The sequence below is a fragment of the Penicillium canariense genome (genome assembly GCF_028826845.1).
Source record: "Penicillium canariense strain IBT 26290 chromosome Unknown utg000007l_segment0_segment0, whole genome shotgun sequence".
Taxonomy (NCBI): domain Eukaryota; kingdom Fungi; phylum Ascomycota; class Eurotiomycetes; order Eurotiales; family Aspergillaceae; genus Penicillium; species Penicillium canariense.
Genome location: NW_026622734.1, coordinates 2,603,666 through 2,626,613, shown reverse-complemented (window position 1 = coordinate 2,626,613; position 22,948 = coordinate 2,603,666). Strand labels below are relative to the sequence as shown.

The 22,948-nt window shown below is 55.5% G+C and overlaps 6 protein-coding genes across 6 annotated transcripts; 5 read left to right on the top strand and 1 right to left on the bottom strand.

The window, feature by feature from the left end:
* Positions 1-181: 181 nt before the first annotated feature.
* Positions 182-1,975, top strand: N7482_009956 (putative metaphase-anaphase transition protein (Mlo2); the record flags this gene model as incomplete). Its single annotated transcript, XM_056692080.1, has 4 exons — positions 182-267; positions 331-385; positions 451-1,912; positions 1,968-1,975. The coding sequence occupies 4 exons, from the start codon at positions 182-184 to the stop codon at positions 1,973-1,975; spliced, it is 1,611 nt and encodes a 536-aa protein (XP_056539786.1).
* A 397-nt stretch (positions 1,976-2,372) lies between these two features.
* ssn3 (cyclin-dependent serine/threonine protein kinase SSN3) lies at positions 2,373-3,943 on the bottom strand (the record flags this gene model as incomplete). Its single annotated transcript, XM_056692079.1, has 3 exons — positions 2,373-3,441; positions 3,508-3,661; positions 3,889-3,943. The coding sequence occupies 3 exons, from the start codon at positions 3,941-3,943 to the stop codon at positions 2,373-2,375; spliced, it is 1,278 nt and encodes a 425-aa protein (XP_056539785.1).
* A 764-nt stretch (positions 3,944-4,707) lies between these two features.
* On the top strand, positions 4,708-6,254 carry N7482_009954 (putative MFS glucose transporter; the record flags this gene model as incomplete). The annotated part of the gene is made up of 2 exons (XM_056692078.1): positions 4,708-4,806; positions 4,893-6,254. The coding sequence occupies 2 exons, from the start codon at positions 4,708-4,710 to the stop codon at positions 6,252-6,254; spliced, it is 1,461 nt and encodes a 486-aa protein (XP_056539784.1).
* A 1,448-nt stretch (positions 6,255-7,702) lies between these two features.
* On the top strand, positions 7,703-11,455 carry N7482_009953 (putative phosphatidylserine decarboxylase Psd2; the record flags this gene model as incomplete). The annotated part of the gene is made up of 7 exons (XM_056692077.1): positions 7,703-7,705; positions 7,753-7,933; positions 7,995-8,278; positions 8,365-8,806; positions 8,910-10,412; positions 10,474-11,225; positions 11,285-11,455. The coding sequence occupies 7 exons, from the start codon at positions 7,703-7,705 to the stop codon at positions 11,453-11,455; spliced, it is 3,336 nt and encodes a 1,111-aa protein (XP_056539783.1).
* A 792-nt stretch (positions 11,456-12,247) lies between these two features.
* N7482_009952 (Mis12-Mtw1 family protein) lies at positions 12,248-14,189 on the top strand (the record flags this gene model as incomplete). Its single annotated transcript, XM_056692076.1, has 6 exons — positions 12,248-12,461; positions 12,523-13,012; positions 13,083-13,111; positions 13,177-13,344; positions 13,401-13,569; positions 13,628-14,189. The coding sequence occupies 6 exons, from the start codon at positions 12,248-12,250 to the stop codon at positions 14,187-14,189; spliced, it is 1,632 nt and encodes a 543-aa protein (XP_056539782.1).
* Positions 14,190-19,358: 5,169 nt separating this feature from the next.
* Positions 19,359-22,076, top strand: N7482_009951 (threonine/serine exporter family protein; the record flags this gene model as incomplete). The annotated part of the gene is made up of 1 exon (XM_056692075.1): positions 19,359-22,076. One exon carries the CDS (start codon positions 19,359-19,361, stop codon positions 22,074-22,076), a length of 2,718 nt encoding a protein of 905 aa, XP_056539781.1.
* Between the last annotated feature and the right edge of the window lie 872 nt (positions 22,077-22,948).

The following is a 22,948-nucleotide window of genomic DNA, read 5'->3' as shown; positions in this document are numbered from 1 at the left end:
GGCGCCACTGGATCACGCGAGGGTCGCCGCAAACCCAGCCACACACCGCCCGCGCATCGCGTTTGCCCCAGACTGCGCAACTTTTTGGGACGCCGCATCGCAACGCCCCACAGACTTGACGCCTGGATGTTTGCTCGAGGCATAAGCTTTGTTCAAACAGCACGACATTCAATCTCTCATGATGAACTCCACGCCAACTGGCCCGCTTGAGGCCCATGCCGGCCACCGCGAAAGCTTCGGATCTCAGAACTCCCAGACCGCAAAAGAGTACGCGCTGATGTCCCTGCCTTCCCCCAAAGTGATGTGAAGATGATCGCTGATTCGCTCCAGATTTATTGAGTCTCAAATTCGACTTGAGGCTGATGCACGCGAAGTCTTACCATATGTAAGCGATTACAGCCAAATGCAGCCGTCCAACCCCGAGCGAGACTGACCATGCCCAATACTTAGTCCTTCGACTCGTGCACCCATGACCTCGGCCCTCTGCGCCAGAATCTGTTTGCCTGTTTGACCTGCAATCCGCCTCCGGCGAGCCCCGACGATGAATATACCCCTGCGGCCGTGTGCTACTCCTGCTCCATCGCATGCCACGGCGAGCACACTCTAGTTGAGCTCTTCAACAAGCGCAACTTCGTCTGCGACTGCGGCACAACCCGTATGCCCCCGACCTCTCTGTGCACTCTGCGCGAAGACCACAAGACGGGCCGAAAGGGCGTTCACTCCCAGGAGGCTGCGCCGGGAAACAATTACAACCACAACTTCCGCAACCAGTTCTGCGGCTGTGATGAGAAATATGATCCACACCAAGAGAAGGGGACTATGTTCCAATGCCTGGGTCTTGGCACGGTTGAAACTGGGGGTTGCGGCGAGGACTGGTGGCACCCGGAGTGCCTCATCGGACTGCCACGCGACTGGTACAAGAACAGTCCGGACAAGAAGCAATTGGCTCTTGGTGGCGGAGACGGCGCCGACGCTGGCGTTGGCGATGTGGGAGAAGATGAAGAAACCCCTCTGCCCCCTGGATTCCCGGCTGAGCAGGATTTCGAGCAACTGATCTGCTTCAAGTGCATTGAATCCAATCCCTGGCTCAAGAAATATGCCGGAACCCCAGGATTTCTTCCACCGGTATATCAGGATGGAGGCTTGAAGAAGAAGGAGGAGGAGGAGGAGGAGGAGGGGGAGAAGCAGGTGAAAATGGAGCAGACCCCTGCAGCGGCAAAGGAACAGCTGGACGCTTCAAAGAAGCGCAAGGCCGATGACGAGGAGCCCTCTCTGGATGAGCCCTCTACAAAGCGAACCAAAGAGGACGACACCCCTACAAAGGATGCCCAGCCGTCTGAACTTGCCACTATCGACGAAGAACCCTCTACAATCCACACTACCACCGCCACCACCGCCACCACCACAACAACGGAGCCCTCAAAGCCCAAGCACGCATCCCTCCCCAAATCCTCCCCTGCTGCATCCTTCTCTCTTTTCCTCCTCGAAAACTTCCATGACCGCCTTTGCCGGTGCGCAGAATGTTTCCCCAAACTCGCCCCCTTCCCGCAGCTGCGGGAAGAAGAAGATACCTACGAGCCCCCACTCTCAGATGATGGCGAGGGCAACGGTGTCGCAAGCACCGGGACAGGGAGTCTCCTCGAGCGCGGCGAAGCAGCCCTGAGCAATGTCGACCGCGTGCGTGCTATTGAGGGTGCTATGGTGTACAACCACCTCCGCGACAAGGTAAAGGACTTCCTCAAACCATTTGCCGAGAGCGGGCAGATGGTTAGTGCGGAGGATGTCAAGGAGTATTTTGAGAAGCTGCGAGGTGATGAACAGGGTATCAAGGATGCGGCAGGTCAGGCTTCTACTATGGGAGATGGTGGCGGTGGTGGTGACGCTGAGGGGAACAGTCGCCGTGAGCAGAATGGTGAGTGTGGTATATCTCCTTCCATGACTGCTGATAACTAACACCTTCTTTGCAGGATATTGATTGTGCGAGATCCTATGATTCTTGGAGTTAGGAGCTTGCAACTGTACTTCCTTTGCTGAGATTCGGATTGAATTATACCAACTTGGTCTGGATCGCGGAGCTTAGTTCGGGATCGGATGGGATCGGATGGATAAGGACTGGGACATGGAAATGGGACTGTACTCAAAATTACTCAAGGCGTAATATGATATCATGAAATTTTTGTTCACGAGATTCATTTGAAGTAATGTACATGTAAAAAGGTATCTGTAAACTAAACCAGAAAGGGGGAGCTCGCTAACGCCACCCGAAACAACAGAAACCTGCCCATGAAGGTAGGGAGCCTCCGTAACCCCCGCCGTGTGTGCTTGGAAAAGAGAAAAGAAATAGTAACAGGCACCTCTGCAACGATCAGATATTATTCCTTCAGACGCTTCGTGGCTCTCATCAACGAGTCGTCCGGCAGGCCGCTGCGCTTGGTGCCGGGCAGGCTGCCGGTCCGAATATCATTGTCATCCTGAGTGACCCGACGATGCGGGTACTTGTGCTCGATGCCTTCGAAGCAGTCGCCGCTAATAGGGCCTCCGTTAGCGAAATACGGGTGCACCAGGGCTTCTTGGGCTGTGATCCGCTTTGTTGGATCATATTCGAGCATGCGTGACAGAAGATCGAACCCGTCTGCACCCGGAGTACCCGCACTCGAGGTGGCAGAGTATCCGCCATTCTTCAAGCAGCTTTGATACCAGCCCTCGAGATTATGCCCGCGGTGGAAATGTGCTGGCTGCCGGTGCAGTACCAAAGACTGCAGCTGTGTATATTCTGGCATCGAGACGAGGCCTGGCCATGTTTCCTTGCGGGGAAGGCCGAGAATCTCAACTATCTTCATCATCTGATTGCGCTGGAAAGGGACTGTCTTCTTGCTGTCCATCTTGGCTTCTTCACCTTTGAAGATAGGGCGTAATGACAGGAGTTCGGCGAAGATGCAACCCACTGCCCACATGTCGACCGCAGGCGTATAATGTCGACTGCCCAGGAGAAGCTCTGGAGCTCGGTACCATATTGTGACAACCACCTTGTCTCCGGAGAATAGGGAATTAAGTGGTTTGTAAAATAGACGTGCCAGACCCAGATCACCGATGCGGATGGCTCCGCTGGATGTGACAAGAATATTGGCTGGTTTGAGGTCGCGGTGCAGGACCCAGTTGGTATGCAGATAGAGCAAGCCATTGAGTAACTGGAAGAGAATGGACCGAACCATGGTGGCCGGAATCGCGTGTCGTTGCGGTTGTGTGTGATGATGAATAATCTGAAGCAAGTCATGCTCTGTGTACTCAAATACCATGAAGATACATTTGTCCTCTAAAATGATCTCCTCCAGCTGGACCACATTGGCATGTGAGAGCTCCGTACAGAGAGCCATTTCACGGATGGCGGATTGAGACAGACCGGTGTACTGGATCGATTCGCCTTCCTTGTCCGGCTTGAACCTAAGAGTGCAGATTAGCTACTCGAACCAACATGGCCATAGTACCAATCCCAAGGGCAATGCATACTTTTTGATCGCAAACTCTCCCTTCTGGCCATTTTTGCCGATAGCCTTGTATACGCGCCCATAGGTTCCGCTGCTGATGAATCCCACAATATGATATCGATCTCGCACTCGGACTTTGCTGGTATAGCCGCCGGGTCGGCGGGAGTCGACCGTCTCTGTAGGAGAAGGGAATTTATTAGCGTATGCATGGGGTCTCGCAACGGTATTGCGGGGAAAGGAACAGCGGAGACAAATCAAAGGATCCGAGCGTCTTTCGATGAAACCGACATGGTGTATGAAGATCGCAAAACGAAAGATATAGGCTACCCTCCTCTTTGCGTGTTTTCCCCAGGACAATCATCCGAAACGACACACCAGTCTTTGCGAAAGGAAAGAAAATTACCCCGAGGATAGAAGCCCCCGACAGGATTCAGAAACGGGAAGCCTTTCCCAAACATCGTGAAGAGGGGAACGACCACGACAAAGCACAGATGGCGCACAGGTGACGTTAGGCAAATGCAGAAGGAGCAATGACAGCCGGAGGATATGCAACAAGGCAAGAATCCAAGAATATATAATAATTACCATCGACAGTGGCCTGCAGACTCCGTTTGAGATTCTGGCCGACAGTCCTGGCTCGGGCAGAGATCGAACCGGAGGAGGGCGGGTTCGTCAAACTCATTGGATTGTTACTCATCCATCGGAATTTCGGAGAGGGGGCAAGGGGCCACGCGAAAGGCGGGTTCCGTCGCGATGTGCAATTGGAAGGTGGACGGACTGTGGAGGCGGCGGCGATTCGGGGAAGTCGGCCGGATATGGGGGCAGGTGCGACCTTAGTCAGCGAGGATAGAGGGGGCGAATCTCCACCTTGTCCGGTGGAGGAAGGAGGTGGAGGTGGAGGTGGAGGAGGGAGCCTCGCAAGGAAAAGGGGAGGGGATGAGTTGGGTTGGAACTGAATCAGTGTTAGGATTGGCGTTGGGGTCGGTGAAGAGGCGGAGTCCCGTCGCTGATGTTCCTCCGTCCGCCCTGCCCAGCGAGTGAACTAAAGAAGTCGAGGTAACCAAGGAGAGTAACTACAACTGGTTACCTCCCGCCTTATCGCTCCGCCGACCTGACCTGCTCCGCGAACGTCATCTTGAGCCGTGCTACTCCTCTGCTCCCCAGCTACTTCTTCTCTTCTCCGCTCTGCTCTCATGAAATTGGCGGTCTCGCGACTCTCACCATGGCTACGGGTGACTCGACTCGGTCGCGAGTCACACCATACTTGATTTACCTCGTGTTTATCGTCACATTAGGCCCGCTCCAGTTTGGCTATCACTTGGTACGCATGGCCAGCGATTCCCGTGGAATTCTGGCTCGCAATGCACGCCAGCGAACGGTAACTAACAGCTATCAAAACACAATTAGGCCGAGCTCAATGCCCCGCAAGCAGTCGTGACCTGCGAGAGGAAAAGCATCCATGCCTCCAGCGCCGCGACGACGGGCCTGCCGCAATGCATTCCTATGAGCCCCTCCCAGTTCGGCCTGGTCTCCTCGGTCTACACCCTCGGTGGTCTGGCAGGCGCCCTGCTAGCAGGGCCCGTGTCGACCAAATACGGCCGCCGCATTGCGCTGTTCGCGACCACCATTTTCTTTGTCCTGGGACCCGTGGCGGAGACTCTCGCACCTGCAATCCCCGTCCTCACGCTGGGCCGGTTCCTGTCCGGGATCGGGTCCGGGGCTGCGATCGTGGTTGGGCCTATTTACGTGTCCGAGATCGCTCCGCCGGCGTCGCGGGGCTTCTTTGGCGCATTTACCCAGGTCATGACCAACGTGGGCATTCTGCTGACTCAGGGTCTGGGATACTTCTGGAGCCATGATAGCTTCTGGCGACTGATTCTCGCCGTGGCTGGGATGATCGGGTTCTTGCAGTTCCTAGGCCTGTTGATGGTCCCTGAGAGTCCGACCTGGCTGGCGGAGCACCATCAAGTGAATTATGCCCGGCGGGTGTTGCAGCGCATCCGCGGCCACGATGCCAATATCGAACTTGAGACGCAGGGGTGGAGGACATCTGGCGTTCCCGCCGAGGAGGAGTCGCTGCTGGGTCCATCACCGGCCAATCCCTCTACGCAGACGCCTGCACCTGTTACCATCCTACAGGCCGTGCGGGACCCGTACTACCGGCCAGCCATTATCGCGGTGGTGGGCGTGATGATCGCTCAGCAATTCACCGGGATCAACAGCATCATCATGTACAGCGTCTCCCTGTTGCAGAGCATCCTGCCCACGACGGCCGCCCTCCTGACGGTGCTGATCTCGGCCATTAATCTCGTGATGACGTTGGCCTGCTCGCCATTGCCGGACCGGATTGGCCGGAAAACCTGTCTGCTGCTCAGCATCGCCGGCATGGGCGGCAGCTCGATCTTATTGGCGCTGGGGATCTACTTCAACCAGCAGATCCCGTCCGCCATCGCCGCGCTGCTCTTTGTGGCCTGTTTCGCGGTGGGCCTGGGGCCGGTGCCCTTCATCCTGGCGTCGGAGCTCGTGGGGCCCGAGGCAGTCGGTGCGGCGCAGAGTTGGGCACTGGCGGCTAATTGGATCGCGACATTTGTGGTCGCGCAGTTTTTCCCGGTGCTGAACGACGCCCTCGGGGGCCGCGGGAAGGTGTACTGGGTGTTTGCGGCGATGGCGGGACTGTTGGGAGGTTTCATCTACTACTGGGTCCCGGAGACCAAAGGCAAGGCCAACGCGGACGAGGTCTGGGGCCGGATGGATCGTCGGCAGGACTAAGAGGTCGATCTAGTTTCTGGCTCTGTTTGTATCAGGTCATCGCTATGTCTTTTAACGATGTTTCTCAGCTCCGAATGTTGCTGGTTCTGGTTCTCCTTTGGGCGGCCGTCCCGCAGCAAACGGTGGCCCACGCGAAAAAACGAATTGCGCTGCTGGCTTCATGAGCCGTTTCTCGCTCTCAATTGGGCGATTATCGAGGGTCTCGGTCGGCCTAAAGTCTTCCCACACATCCGTCCGTCATCAACCGAGGATGCCAGAATTCCCTCCCATGGCAGCTTTGTTTCTATACTTTCGGCAGTTGCCAGAGTGGATTTTGTTTCCGTAGGCCAGCAGGGCTGGGCAACGCGGTCGTGCCAGAGTACTTCCCATGATAGTCGCCTAGCCTCACACGATTGATCAGATCTACATACCTCTCCGTCTACCCTTTGATCCGTGGTGTTTGGCCTTGCATGCGCGAGCCAGGCGATGCGGGGTAGTTGGTTGTGTGTGCAGTCGTGGCGAGTGGACCCTTGCATGTCGAGCCATTCGCATGACGTTTGACCGGCGGAGAGGCGATGAACGAATGAACCACCCCATGCACAAGTCGTGACCGAATCCAACGGACTATATAGTTATGATCCGCGACCTGTAGATCCTTGTCGTCCGCCCTAGGGCTGTTGCTCGCACACATTCTTCTCGGGTCGAACAACAGGGCCCCTCCCAAGGCATCCATATTTCCTCATTTTCGACCTCCTTCCCCCCCCCCCCCCAATTTCCCGTTTCCAGTCTGTTTTGGCGGGAGGGTCCCCCAGTGGAGCCAGCCTGACGTCGCGAAGCAGCTTCAAGTGAATGGTCTCGCCAGCCCAAGGAAAAGGCCCCACGGTCTGACCGGAACTAACTCAACTAAGTGAACTATCGTCTGCCAGAAAGCCTGAATCCGTATTTCTCCGTCCCTAGCTAAGGCGTTTATTGCCATTACCTACTGCTATTACTCCTGCGTTTCCTCCCGTTACTACGCTGCCATTGCCATTCCTACGCACTCTCCTTCCGGCTCGCGCGATCGGACCCTCTTGACTGTCTTTCTCTGCCTTTCGCCAACCATCGAAGACCAAGCCCAATCCCACTACTCAACGGGGCTAAACCCCAAATCCTCGGATATTCCCGAAGTGGTCAGAATCCAATTGCCTCCCCAGCCGCTGCGGTGGCCGTGTTTGGTTCGAGTGGGCGGCACCACTGTCTTGGCTCCGTCGTTGTGGGATCGACCCGAGCAGCAACCGGGCAGATCGCAGATTCGCAGATCGCAAGCTGGGGTCTTCCGAAACCCAAGCCACCACCTCGCCGGAGACTGGCCAAACACCACCAGGGGCCAAGAGCCACCGGACTCTTATTTCTGTTGCCCTCAGTCTGCAATTTCCCTTTCTCCCTTCTGCTTCTCCTGACCCTCCTCATCTCGCCGCTTCTCTTCCGCCATGGTCCGTTTACCGCTGCCACAGCGGCTGAGCTCGCATCTGTCCGTCAGGAGCGCGAGCTCAACCCCGGGCCAGAGCAGGAGTACCAGTCCAATACGCTCGGTGGACCCCAAGCCTCTGCTCCTCAAGGTGACGGTGATCAAGGTAAATCGAAAACAGCCATCCCTGTGCCCCGCTCCGCGGCCCGCGCCACCTGGCCTGAACCTCGCCCGCTGACACGGACATCATGGGGTATCTTCTAGGGTCGAAATCTTGCCGCGAAAGATCGAGGTGGCACAAGTGATCCGGTAAGCACGCAAGCACCAAGGACTTTCCGGGCTCGGCCAGAACGAGGTTGCTGATGCACCAAACACCAAACAGTACTTAGTAGTGACATTGGGCGACGCGAGGCAGTCGACGCCGACGATAACGAAGTCCCTGAACCCAGAATGGAACGTCTCATTCGAAATGCCCGTGATGGGCGTGCCCTTGTTGGAATGCATCTGTTGGGATCATGATCGGTTCGGCAAGGACTACATGGGCGAGTTTGATATTCCGCTGGAGGATATCTTCGCGGACGGTCAGATCAACCAGCAGGTGAGTCAAGATGAAACCTAAATTGGCACGGAGGATGCGATTGGTTCGAAATGGGTCCAAACCAGATGGCTCACAATCGGTTCCAGCCCACATGGTATACACTCAAGTCAAAACGGCTGCCCACCCGGTCGACCCTCAAAAAGAAGAAGAAGAAGGACGACAATGTGTCTGGCGAAATTCTGCTGCAGTTCTCCCTGTCGGATTCGGCGAATCCGAACGCCTCGCCCACCGACACTTACCGAAAATTCAAGAGTCTGGTCTCGGCTGGGGAGGAGGAGGATCAGCTGCCAGACGACCAGCTGGCGCAGGTCGATCTCGACGACCTCGAGCTGGAGACGTCCGATGAGACGGATGATCCGACGAAGCCCGAGGTCGTCGAGAAGCGCCGGCGACGTCTTCGGTTGGCTCGCCTGAGGCGCAAATCTCTGGCTGCCCGGGCATATCAATTCTCGGGCTCGGGCTCGGGTGTCCAGGGTATTGTGTTCATGGAAATCGTACGAGTAACAGATCTCCCGCCCGAGCGGAATGGTAAGAGCTTCTCCGGTTTTATCTTTCTCTCTCTCTCTCTCTCTCTCTCCCCCACCCTCTTTCCGGCCTCTTAGAAACAGGTGATTGATGCTTTTGCCTTCAGTGACGCGCACATCGTTCGACATGGACCCCTTTGTTGTAACATCTCTCGGGCGAAAGACTCTGAGAACGCCCGTTGTCCGACACAACCTGAACCCGGTGTATCATGAGAAGATGGTCTTCCAGGTGATGAAACATGAGCGGCTCTACACGATAGGCTTCACGGTGATGGACCGCGACAAGTTCTCGGGCAATGACTTCGTTGCATCCGCGGGCTTCCCACTGCAAAAGCTCATCCAGGCAGCGCCGAAGGCTGACCCAGAGTCGGGGTTATATCAATTTGTAGAAACAGAGCCCCCGAGCCCGACCAAGTCCAGTTCCCGCTTTGCCCTCAGCCCATCACCATCGTCTCCAAATCTCTCCAAGATGGGCAGGCCCCCGCTGAAGTCGCGCAACTCAGCCAACTCAGTGTCCTCTCAATCTGTTCTCGATCTGGTCAGCCGGCCCCCGCCGACCTCTGTTCCAGCAGAGGATGGCCTCGGATTGGATAGTAGCAGTTCTACTCTACAGCTGCCCGAGAGCAACGACCCAATCCCCCCAGCTGACGAGGATGGACTGCGGGAGTACATTATCCCCTTAACCCTTAAGAATCGAGATCGTTGGGAAGACAAGCACTCGCCCGAGCTGCTTGTCAAAGCCAAATATCTTCCGTATAGCGCGTTGCGCCAGCAATTCTGGAGATTGATGCTGAAGCAATATGACGCGGATGACAGTGGCCGCATCGACAAGGTTGAGATAACCACGATGCTCGACACCCTTGGATCCACCCTGAAGGAATCAACCATCGATAGTTTTTTCAAACGATTCGGCAACGAAAACGAGCCCAGTGAAACGGCCGACTTGACGTTTGACCAATGTGTGATTTGTTTGGAAGACACGCTACGGACCCTACAACTGCGGAACTCGGTGCCCGGTGTGCCATCGTCCAACCCCGTCCCACGGAGACCTGGTCTCGCACCATCATCAGTCGGAAGCCAAGAAAGTGAGGAGCCATCCAGCGACGAGGAGCTCGTTATCGAAAGCAGCACCAGCATGCCGTCCAATGCTAATCCCCAGGAAACAGCGGTCCCAACTCTATCCAGTGAGGAGCAGCCCAGCTCGAACGACGAGGATCTCCAGCCGGGCGATCTTGGTGACGAGCGTGGCGAAGAACACGTCGTGGAGATCCGCGAGTGTCCGCTCTGCCACCAGCCTCGCCTTGCGAAACGATCGGACGCGGACATCATCACCCACATTGCAACATGCGCGAGTCGCGACTGGCGACAGGTCGATAACTTGGTCATGGGCGGCTTCGTGACCTCCAGTCAGGCGCAGCGCAAATGGTATTCCAAGGTCATCACCAAGCTCTCGTATGGTGGGTACCGGCTTGGAGCCAACTCGGCCAATATCCTTGTCCAAGACCGGATTACGGGTCAAATCAACGAGGAGCGTATGAGTGTCTATGTCCGTCTTGGGATTCGGTTGTTGTACAAGGGTCTCAAGAGCAAGGAAATGGAGAAGAAGAGAAGTAAGTTTTGTCCTTGGATCCTCACAAAAAGAAAGCTCATCCTAATGTGTCTGTACTCCAGTTCGTCGCGTTCTGCGCTCTCTTAGTATCAAGCAGGGCCGAAAGTATGACGACCCGGCATCGGCTAGCCAGATCCAGGACTTTATCAATTTCCACCAGTTGGACATGTCCGAGGTCTTGTTGCCTATTGAGAAATTCCGTAACTTTAATGAGTTCTTCTATCGCGCTTTGAAGCCTGAGGCTCGTCCGTGCTCGGCCCCTGATGAGCCGAAAGTCGTGGTCTCCCCGGCCGATTGCCGCTGTGTGGTCTTCGATCGCATGGACGAGGCCACCAGCATCTGGGTGAAGGGCCGTGAGTTCTCGGTAGAGAGACTGCTGGGCAACGCTTATCCTGACGACGCGGCGCGGTACAAGAACGGTGCGTTGGGCGTGTTTCGCCTGGCGCCCCAGGATTACCACCGCTTCCACGTTCCCGTGGATGGAGTGATGGGCGAGCCCAAGACCATCGAGGGCGAGTATTATACTGTCAACCCGATGGCTGTTCGCTCAGCACTGGATGTGTACGGCGAGAACGTGCGCGTTATTGTTCCGATTGATTCTGTTGCCCATGGGCGTGTCATGGTCATCTGTGTCGGAGCCATGATGGTCGGCAGCACGGTCATCACCCGCAAAGCCGGTGAGAAAGTTGCTCGAGCCGAAGAGCTGGGATACTTCAAGTTCGGCGGTAGCACGCTTCTGGTCTTGTTTGAGGAAGGAATGGTGAACTTTGATTCTGATCTTGTGGACAATTCCAGGGGTCCCTTGGAGACACTGGTACGCATGGCTTCCACACCTTCTGCTGCTTTGACTTCGTGATACTAACCGCCTTTCAGATCCGCGTGGGTATGTCAGTCGGCCACAGTCCCGACATCCCCCAGCACGAACCCGACATGCCGAAGAAGGCCGAGAACATCACGGACGAAGATATGCAGGAGGCGAAGCGCCGCATCGAAGGCAGCCTGGCACCCCCCGTTGATCCGGTCTCGCTGGCTGCCGTCTCATGATTGATGCATGAATCTATTGATGTCAAAAAATGGACTGGACTCGACCCCGGTCTGCCTTTTTCGTTAATCATATTGATCGAGTGTGATTTCCTGTTTCCTTGTGTAATATTAGCGCTCAAGATTCTTTCCGGGCACATAGCGTTCACTTCACCTAGCAGCATCTGCCCATTTATGGGGAGGCACCCGCGCGGAAGGGGGAAATTCCAAATTTGGATCTGACAAGACATTATACAATGCCTTCAGCTCTTTCTCATTTCTTTACACATTCAACCATTTTTTCTTCTGTCAATGCCCATCCCAAAATAAACTTAGTAGGCAGGAGAGCAATAAACAGTCTAATCAGTTGCGAAGTGTATAGAGAGGAGTTGCCTAAAGAGGACTAGCGCCCCACGCGCCCCGACCAAAACAACCGCGTGCCCGAATCCCTCCAACCAACCCACCTTTGCGCATCCTTGCCGCCCGCAGCTTTATTCGCATTGCGGGCGTGATACTTGAATTGCAACCTAGAATACTGTCCGCACATGCGATCACTACCTGAAAACTGCAAATACGCCCTGACTCGCCAACCCCGACCGAGGAGGCCTGGAATCTGGCGGATCCGACCTTTAGCGCAGGGTCAACGCGAAAACCAACCCAACGGTGCAGCAACCGGCCCCTCTCAACAAAGTTCTGTCCACAAACCGCTGGTCGGACGTCGCGCCATTTTTCCAATCGGTGATTTGCTCGCCGAGGGTGCCCGTCAACACCCCTCATCGCCCTCGTCCCAACGATCCCGCGTCACTCACTCCTGACATGACCATCGCGGTCCTGGCGGCCCCAACGACCAAAACAAAGCGCCGCGAACCGCTGGGGACGATTGGAATGGCGGCCTTTCAAGCGCAATCGCGTCCCGGGCCCGCGTCTAGCGAAGCCGGAAGAAGTGGAGGGCAACGGAAAAGCAAGCGACTGAGCGCAACCAACCACGGATTCGAGGAGATTATGGACCATGAAGGGAAGCGGAAAGCAGGTGAGTGCGGTCAAAGTGGCGGGTGGTGATTTGAGAAGGAGTGTGAGGGCAGCGCTAACAGGATCCCTTCCTACGGCGACAGGTTACGATGAAGATGCAGATGGATTTCAGTTCTCGCGGCTGCCTTCGAAGAAATCGAAGCCTTCGGTGGAACCTGTTCCTGAACTCGCCCATTCAGATGTGGAAAATGCGCCTCCAAAACCCTCGCCGCGGAGGGGGCGACCACCGAAGAAGCGAGTGGGGGAGGATATTAAAGGAAACGGGGTGCCAGCAAAGGGGAACGCCGCCGAGCTTCCGACGAGGAGGCCGACCAGGGGAGCCGCGAAAACAACAGATGCCGAGCCAGAACCACAGCTCGAGTCTGTGGCGCGCTCGCCACGGAATGGTGATGGTCTCGAAGATCAGCCCTTGGAGAGGAAGAAGAAGAGGGGGCGGCCGGCGCGACCTAAGACGAACGAAACGAACGGATTTCAGTCGCCAGACCAACCACCCGCCGGCATAAAGGTGGCTCTACCAATGGCGGACACACCAGTCATCCAGCGCAACAAAGAGTTTAGAGGGGCGAAATCGAATAAGGGGGGGCCGCCGAAGCAGTCTGCAGATGCGGGGACGAAGAGCCAGCGACTTGATTGACTCGGGGACCTCGAATGGTAGGCAAACCAATAAGCGAAACTTCGGGGAAGAATGGGAAAGAGAGCTAACTGTACCGCTTTAGCGTTACCCCACCGAGAAGTGAGCACGTCGGACTTTTATAAACACATTGCCGATGAAGGGCTTCCTGAGCCGCGTCGGATGCGGCAGCTTCTTATCTGGTGTGCGACGCGTGCATTGGGTGACAAACCGTCGGGTTCTCACTCGGAGGATCAGAGTGCGCGCCTAGCAGGTGAGTTCCTTTTGGGTCCACTATGAGAGAAACACGACTCTGATATTGGACTCTAGCTCGTGTCATTCAAGATGAACTTTTGAAAGATTTCTCTTCCAACTCAGATCTATCCAACTGGTTCAGTCGCGAGGAGGTGGGCCCGCCAACGGTGATCGTGAAGAAACCGAATCCACGGAATATTCAGAACACAGACAAGATCAAGGAGTTGGAGGCTCACATACAAAAGTAGGGCCCCAACATGGGATACGAGGAGAGAGGCGCCTGGCTAACTTGCTTGTGGCAGACTTCAAAGAGAGAGGCATGCTCTGAATGCACTCCTCAAACAACCCGCAATCACACGCATCGACGCAGGGCCGCCAAAGAAATCCCCTAAGAAATCCCCCAGGTCCAAACGACAACCCGAAAAATCGCCCTGCGATGAAATCGACCCCTCCCTCCTCGATCCCTCACAACAAGCCATCTACGCCTTCCTCAATCCGTTCCCATCAGCATCTCCGTCAACGCCAAAAAACACTGCTCCCTCAACCCAACCACCCATGACACCCTCTACTGTTTCAACCCGGCTCTCCAGAATCACAACCGGCCTCGCACCAACACTCGACGCCTTCGCCGCCGGAATCCATGATATCGAACTATACCGATCATCAGCAGACGCCGTCTCTTCCCGAATATTGCGCATCTGCGCACAGCGCCTAGAAGAGCGCGATGCAGAGAACACGCAGCACTGGCTCGCCCTGGAAGGCGAAGACGGCGAGCTGCGACCGCCGAGGGCATCGAGTTCGCGGGCCTCCCGCGAGGATCTGGGCCTCATACTGGGGGCCCTCAGCCGAGTCGAGAGGCGGTAATGGTAGTCATCAGCAAGCAAGCTCGTATTTCCAAGCACTGTACAAAACTTTTTTCAGCGTCCTTATTCGTTATTCGCCTGTCTCTTCTCTTGTGTGACCACTGGGGGAGAGCTGGACCGTACTGGATTGATTGATGATCATTTTGACGAACCCGCCGGGGGCGGGCTGGGTATGGCGCAAACGGCTAAGTGTTAAGTTAACGAGAGTCGGTCTGTCTTCGGAGTGTTGATGGGATGGGATGGAATAGGATGGGATGTATTGCACTTCCTTCTGTAAGCATGGAGTTTCCGGTGTTGTGTTGTTTCTCATATACCGCGCGTCGGGTTGAATCTGCCTTTTTTTTCTTTTCTATTACTCTCTTTCTCCTCCGGGACACGAGGTTTTGATGGGCTGAGGTTAGGTTAGCATGGTGGAAGTTACAATGCTATTGACAGCCTACGCAGTCGCTGTTCGTCTTGGAGTGTCCTTATAAGTTGCTACCTGTAAGGCGGAGTGTGTCGTTAGGTTCATTCATAGCATTCATAAGGTCCTACCTTAGTGGATCAATCCTCATCCAGAGCTGTTAATCTATCGCACAAGCTTAGGTATACAGGTCTTCTTACTTTACATATCCCAGTGCCGATGATTGTTCTTGCCAGTGGCTACTATCACTCACGAGGTAAGAATAAGGAACAGCACCACCTGCAGATACACCCGCACCTGCGTTTTCCATACTTTGTCTCTGATGTTCACGACAACCTCAAAATACATACCTAGGTACCGCCCCCTAGATAAGGGAATAATTCCATCTCTCAGTAGACTGCTCTCATGAACGCAAGCTTCTCTACGAACAGCGGCCCCAACCACCATCGCCCGAGTATATATCAAGCACCAACCACGCCAATTCCAGGACAACCACCGTCCTACATACACCCACGTGGAGAGAAACCCATTCGAGACCCGCAGGCGCAGATTTAAATACCCTTACCCTGCACGGATTGAGTGGCAAGTACGCCTGCAATAGCCCTGGAGTTGAGCGGCGGGGGCCTCGCCTAAAGGGGTAGAGGTTAGACATGAGGTCAGTCGGTCGGACGGCAATGCAGTCTGCAAGATTGCTGGGTTGATGGCAAGATTTAGTTGGCAGGGCTATAAGCTGGGGCCTGTGCTGAAGAGCCGATGTAGGAGGCCAATGTTCTACTCTACTACCTGTTCCTTGCTGGGGGTTGTGGTTAGCGGGTAGTGGGCATGGAGTGCGGATTTCTTATGACTTTGGCAGGGTTAGGGGTGACGGGCGCGGTTGTGGTTGTGGTTGGAACCCTTCGGTTTGAGGGTAAACACAAGATGCAAAAGGGGTTTAGGATATGGTATTTTTGAAAGACAGCGAGAGATCAAACTATTTGAGGATCTGTGATGTCGATCTGGATGACGTCCCCCCAACGACATCAGGCGGCACAAAGGAGTTCCTCGCTATCGACCACGAGGGCAAGTCAAGTCTACAACCTCATCCATACATCTGTACACCCTCTCCTACCCAGGAATGCACGACCAGGGGGTCATGTTCCGCGACAAAATTCCTCCCAAGCTTTTGTGATGCACAACGGCTGCCTCGCTGGTCTCCACACGAGGCTTTATTTGGTGTCATTTTTCGGGTCAGCCCACATGACAGCCAGGAAGAAAGTCTAGACAGGCCGGCCCGGTTATTAAAAGCTCTAGCGGGGAAAATAGTGGATCATGGACTTTTGTCGACGGCGTTGCGCAAGTAAACTCTCCGGGCGGAATGTGGGCAGCACTCATGTGGATGCCGAATGTTGACGTTGGTTGAGGCAGGTGAGAGGCTCGTTGGGCGTGAGGATGGTCATTCCTCGAGACGACCGATTCAGATAAATATGGAGGCTCGAGATACGGAGCAAAGGGAATGGCGATCACTTGCTACGCTAGAGTGACTGTACAGTGTGATAGCACAGGCGCCAAAGATATCCATAGCACATCACAGAGATCCACCGCGGAGAGGTTGGAGATGCTGCATACAGACTGGGGGCATTCTCGATAGTCATGTTGTCAGTTCCATGGCTTTCTGCTTTGCCGAAATAGGCGCGGTATCATATTTGCGTCTTTGGGAATTACTCTCAGGTAGGTTCGCAGATTGAAGGAACCAGGTGTCCGCAGCGTCCATGGTCCATTCGCATGCTCACAGGACGACCGCAGACTTTAAGCCGATCTATGGAAAGCCGTCAGTGACATCATCGCCTGTGTCCAGTACAAGGACCAGGAGCCCAAATAGATGAATCGGGACTCAATCAGAAGAAGATCCCAGTGGCTAAGCGTCGATCCCGCCATACCCATCGCGCCCCTTCCTCCACGGTGCCTGTTTCTGGCGCCGACGCGAGGCGTAGGACATGCGTGTCACTATGACGGGCAAGATGCGCCGGCTCGGCGAGAAAATATTAGGTAATGGTCCCTGCATCCTTCTAGGTTAGACGGCCATCCTCGGCAGGCCTGGGATGAGGAGGGGCTGTGCGACGCTGAGGAGGGGGAAGAGGGTGGCACGGCGAGGTGGTGCGGTCGCATCGCTGCAGTGGGGACGGAAGACAGATGGAGAGCTGCATGCTAAGCTGGGTCTTTTGATTTTCCTTTTCACTTTGCGCCAGTTCGGAAAAGTCACAATGGTCAATCGAGGCATCGAGATGTATGGAGACCGCCTAGACCCAGGCGACGAAGAGGCCCATGCGGGTGCAGGGAGTTCGGCATCCCGAAGATAAGTCGACTCGGGGCACTTTCATCCACGCCTTGCGACGTGCTTGCGCGTCGGTCGCCGATAGGCACTTGATAGGGATGTAGTGGGGAGCGCGAGACCGATCTGCAGCTCGCAGCAAGTTGTTCTGGGTGCGTTGAGACCGTTGGGCAGGTCCGGAGGGATCCAGCGCCCCGGAAGCTTAATTGTGCCTGTCTTTTGCCAGCGACGCAGTGTGCAGGGTCGTGGCTCTCGTCCTGCGACTGGTCAGTGGCTGTTCTGTTTCCCCTTGCTGAGGGCGATGGACCGGTGGGTAACACATTGACGCGCAAGGAGCCCGTCGCCCCTCTTTGCGACACCGGCTGACATCATGAAGGATGGGAAGGGGATCTGGTGGACCTCGGGTTTGTGCAATCTGCAGCTGTCTTGTTTTCGCCCTTTTTCCGGTGAGGGAGGTATCGGCGGATCGGTCGTGGCATACCAAAGGCCTCGATATCGTGGGGACGACGCGAAAAGGAGAAAAGCAAACAATCTTTCCCCAGGAAATGGTGCGACCTCAGCATCGTCTGGATCTTCTGTACGCGCAACCTGCGAGAGATATCACGGGCAGCCCTCATTAGGGCCCTAGGCGCCTCGGGTCGGGTGTAGATGAACGGTTCAGAGTACGCGATCGAGGAAGGGTGAGATTCCTTCCGATGGGGTGCTTCGCCCCACGTCCCAAGATATCTCGGGCCACGGGAATGGATGGGATAATTTGGATAATTTGGGTCCGTTGGGTAGCTTGGACCGGTTATCGTCGATCAGGAACGAGGCATCTTGCATGTATGCACTTCCCCTGTCGGGCGATTTCCTTGGAGCCTGGGCGGATTGGCAATGCGATAGGTCCGGTAGCCATGCCGCGTAGACGATCTATCATGCCTTTCCTGTCTCTGTTATGCCGGCCTCGATGATCAGCGATAAGCCAGTGCCGAGTAATGCTTAGACCCAAACACCACATATTTCCCTGATGGCGATTGCGCCTGAATCGACCAATTACTGGAGGCACTGCAGGGTGTCGAGGACGCCTCCTTCGCGCCGGCCCACCGTACCCTTCCAGAACCTCCGATCACGGGAAACCTTTTCTCAACCACGACACCCTTTCACGAACCACCCTCCGCTCCGTGAACTCCTCCACCGAAGGGGGCCTCGCAGTGGGCTCTTGTTACTTGTGGTACCTCCCCCGTGGAACCCGGAAGTCGCTTCTGGTTCCTTTGCCAATGGAGCTCGGACACGGGCCCGCCTTCTGACCTGTGAAATGATGCTTTGATGTGATTGGGATGATTCTTTCCTCATTGGTGTCATGTCCCCCTCTCGGCGCTATGCTGATCCGGAAAGTTTCGATGAGCTCCGTCGATCATCTGTGGCAATCTCCAGCCCTGGGGCCTCATTGCCCTCGGCGCATACACCCTGGCCTCGCTATTGTGCCCAAGCTGGCGGTTCCCACAACGTAGGTCCCAAAGGAGGCTTGAGATGGTCTCTCAATGGGCATTGAGCCCCCCTATCGCCCAGCCACCGATCCAAGCCCGGTGATTTACCATCGTGGCGAACAAAAAGGAACCTACGGGAACTGACACCGGCGTTGGAACTGGAAGACCAGTGGAAGACCAGCGCGTCAGAGGGTCCCCCCTCTTCCACCACTGGGCTACACATTCAACCCATTGCCCTATCACTGCCCAAGGTACCTCTGATCCTCGGGTTCGCTGGTCTTCGGCTCTTCCTGCCTTGGTGTGGCCCGTGGCCCAGCTCAATCGCACCGTTCCTGGGGCATGTCTCTAGCCGCGTAAATAGCAGAAAACACCCGCAGGGCCCGGGTTGTTCACGATCCTTTTATACCAGTCCCTTCGAGGCTGCCTTGAACCGTAAAATATACTACAGCTCCCACCCCCCGCTCCCTTCCCTTCTGTCCCTGTCGATTCTCAAGCACCAGATGTGATTATTGTCCGATTCCACACTGTGCACCCGCACTGATTATGCATCCGTGACATAATTTCTCATCCCTGGCTGCACGCCTCCTTCCGATCTGCTCTCTGTGTCAAGAAAGCTCCTGTTGGCGTGTGGGATCGGGCCAGCCCTTGGTGACCAGCACGTCTGATTTGCTCCTGGCTCTTGAAAACCGAGGTCAGTCATTTGGCGAGGAAGATCTATCTGTCAACGGTCTGGTGGATTATCTCATGAGACGAATAGCAAAGCAGCTTCCTGTTGAGTCTCCCTGCTGGCGATGTGATTTCACATAGTTGACTGTTGCTAGGTGAACATCCGACCACGAATGACCACCTCACTTCAACGCTGCTCTTCTTAGATTGGCGACTGGTCCCTGAAGGTGGAGAAGGTGCTGTTTCGGATTGTAAAACAAGAAATAAGATCGAAGAAAAAGAGGATCCGTGAAGGAGTTTCAAGCCAGGAGATTCCGGCGCGGAAGAATGGCGGGGGGATACTTCGACCTCCCCATCGCCCGCCGTTTCAGTACTTCTAATGCCATGGCAGCATCCGCCAAAGCATCGGGCTTACGCACATCACCATCGCCCGGGTCCAATGATGGCCCTGGCCCATGCGGCCTGCAGTCCTCGACCGAGCGAAGACCGAATGACGCGGCCGCTCAGGGCAAGCATCGGAATGCCGGCATTCTGCGCAGCACCAATCGTGTCAAGTTCACCATGGGCGAGCCCGAGCTGAAGGAGCCGAAGGAGATAAGGGAGCCCCCGGGTGGAGCTACGGCCGAACCCCGACTGGACCGCAGGGGCAGCTCACAGCTCCCCCAAAGACCCGCGCCCACCGCCAACATTCCATACATCCAAGAAAAGAGAAGCGTGGACCTTCAGCGGGGACCCTCAGTGGAAGATGGCCCAGCAGGCGCGTCAGTGGATGTCACCGGCCTGACGATCAACTGCCGGACCAGCGCGCTGGCCACCAGCGAGGATGATGAGATCAGTCCTGGCGCCACAGCCGGCGCGAATGACAAGGGGCGAGCAATACACTGTGCCCATGAAAGGGCCCAGCGGCTTGCATCCCTTCTGAGCCGGCCCCAAAAATCTCCGAAGCCAAGTCCTCGGTCCAGCTTGGTGTCATCGATTGCTTCCACTCCTACTGAGGTAGTATTTCCTTCGGAAGATGGCGATGAGATTCCTATGATCAGCTTCCCCGAGAAACAACAACTCTTCGACGACCTCTCTGCAGCAGCGCTTGCCCTAACCGATGAAGAGGAAGCGGGTGACTTAGACGGGCGATCTACACCACGCACTGCTGAAACCCAATACATCGTGCGCCAAATGGCCCGACGAGACTTCTCCTCCTTGATCACCCGCGTTCGAGCTCCCTCTCCCGGTCCCCTCTCTGGCCAAGCCACCCCATCCGAGGACCGGGACTCGGAGACCTCGATCGAGCGGCCGAAGCTATACCGCAACGGTATCTTATCTTCGATCCTGAAGCTCTACGACCAACAGGGTAGCGAGCACCATCACCACCACCAAAACCACTCCCCATACGGCCGGGGTCGGTATGGCCACTCCCGACATGGGAGTGTCTCCGAATACAGTGGACGCGGGTTCTCCCCCGACCCTGTTTGGAAACCGCACCGGCCCAGGAAGTGGTACGAAAAGTCACCCAGCCAATCCAATACCTCCCTCACCAGTGCCAGCAAGAACAGCTCCCCAATTCACCTGCTGAAGCGGTCCCACAGCAGTGGCACTGTCGGGGCAGGCACCGGGACTCGTCGATGGGCGAAACCCTCCCGGCTGGAAGATGAGATCCGTATCACTGTACATATAGCCGAGCTTCTCTCACGCCAACGGTATCTGATCAGGCTCTGTCGGGCCTTGATGAAATACGGTGCCCCCACACATCGCCTGGAGGAGTACATGCGGATGACAGCGCGTGTGTTGGAAATTGAAGGTCAGTTCTTGTACATCCCAGGATGTATGATCATCTCGTTTGACGACGCCGCCACGCACACGACGGAGGTCAAGGTTGTTCGTTCAAATCAAGGCATTGACCTGGGGAAACTGGCCGACGTACACGAGATATACAAGGAGGTGATCCACGACGTGATTGGTGTGGAAGAAGCCATCCAGCGGCTCGACGAGACGATGAAGAAGCGCAGCAAGTTCCACATCCTGTTCCTCATCTTCGCGCACGGGTGTGCAAGTGCATCAGTTGGACCCTTTGCCTTCAATGCCCGACCAATCGACATGCCCATCGCCTTCCTACTCGGCTGTCTCCTCGGCATGCTACAGCTCATCCTCTCCCCGAGATCGAGTCTGTATTCCAACGTCTTCGAGATCTCGGCAGCAGTGCTCACTTCCTTCCTGGCTCGGGCCTTCGGCAGTATACGATACCAGGGCGAGCCGCTCTTCTGCTTCTCCGCACTCGCGCAGGCGGCCATTGCCCTCATCCTCCCAGGCTACACCGTCCTCTGCGCCAGTCTCGAGCTACAATCCCGCAGTATCGTGGCCGGTTCTGTCCGGATGGTCTATGCCATCATATATTCCCTCTTTCTCGGGTTCGGCATCACCATCGGCACCGCCGTCTACGGTTTACTCGACTCTCAGGCATCCACTGCGTACACGTGCCCTGCCAGCCCGATCAACAACGAGTATCTCCAACGCTTCCCCTTCGTATTACTCTTCACAGCCTGTCTGGCCATCGTCAATCATGCCAAGTGGAAACAGATCCCCATGATGATGGTCATCTCTCTGGCCGGGTACGCGGTCAGCTACTTCAGCTCTAAGCGCTTCTCTTCGAACACGCAGATCTCAAACGCCCTGGGCGCGTTCGTCATTGGCGTCATGGGAAATGTATACAGTCGACTCCGTCACGGGCTCGCAGCGGCTGCCATGCTGCCCGCCATTTTTGTCCTAGTGCCCTCCGGCCTCGCGGCCAGTGGATCCTTGATCTCCGGGATTACTTCGGCGGAGGAGATGACTCGGTCTCCGTACGCAGTTGTGACCAACGGCACGCAGGGGTTCGTCGATGCAGCGAAGAATCTATCCGCGACTGACGCACGGAACCAAAGCTACGGTGTTGTCTTCGACATCGGATACGGCATGGTCCAGGTGGCTATCGGCACGACTGTCGGCCTGTTTCTCGCTGCGCTGGTGGTTTACCCGCTGGGTAAGAAACGCAGTGGGCTGTTCAGTTTCTAGCAGAGGCCCACGCCTCATCTTCACATCTGCCTTCATCCCATTCCGTCTCACGTCCGTGCTTGACTTCATTCGCATTCCCTCAGCGTCCCTTGACCGCGTCAGGACCCTTGGACATTTCCCATCCCAAGTCTCCTGATAGTGGCCTGCACTATGATGCCATGCTACCGGCGGGAGTCAATGGTTGTCATCCCTCGCACAGCAATCGAGGCGGGGGGCGGAAGCGGGGGCGTGTTTGCTGTTTGCTATTGACCGAGATATTTCATTACCTGGAGTTCATATTTTGTTAGGGAGTTGGACAGTGCTCGCTACTTGCCTTTATTTCCTTTCCTTTCCTTTCCTTTCCTTCCCTTCCCCTTACCTTCTTATTTGACTTTTACCACCCTCATTTCCTACTCCCTTCGTACCTCATCGACAAAGTCTATACCGACTCACCCACCGGCCGAGTAACTTGTTCATTTTTTGCTTGTCCGGCCATACATAGAAGCTACGATTCTCACGAGTCATGACCAAAATCATCGAGGCCCCCGTTGCGTGTTTTTGCTTTCTTACTGTCTTTCATCTTTCATTTACCAAACTTTTATATTTCTGACCCTTGATTGTGTTTCCGGATATCGATATCTATTGTCTAGTGTCTACCAACTGCGAGAATGTCTATCTGCGCCGCAGCGTGTTGTCTCTTGTGTTTCCTCGTTCTAATTAGGTTCTGTTTGCTGCATGACAATTGGGGTCTCTATCTGTTTCTGAGCGAAGTCGCTTCCATTTACTGCATATGAGGGCAACAAGTGTGTGTTTGTGTATGGTTTCTACCTTCCATTTGCTTAGCCTGGTCTTTGCTGGTATCGTTCTTTTGTCTTTTTTTGGTTGTTGTTTTT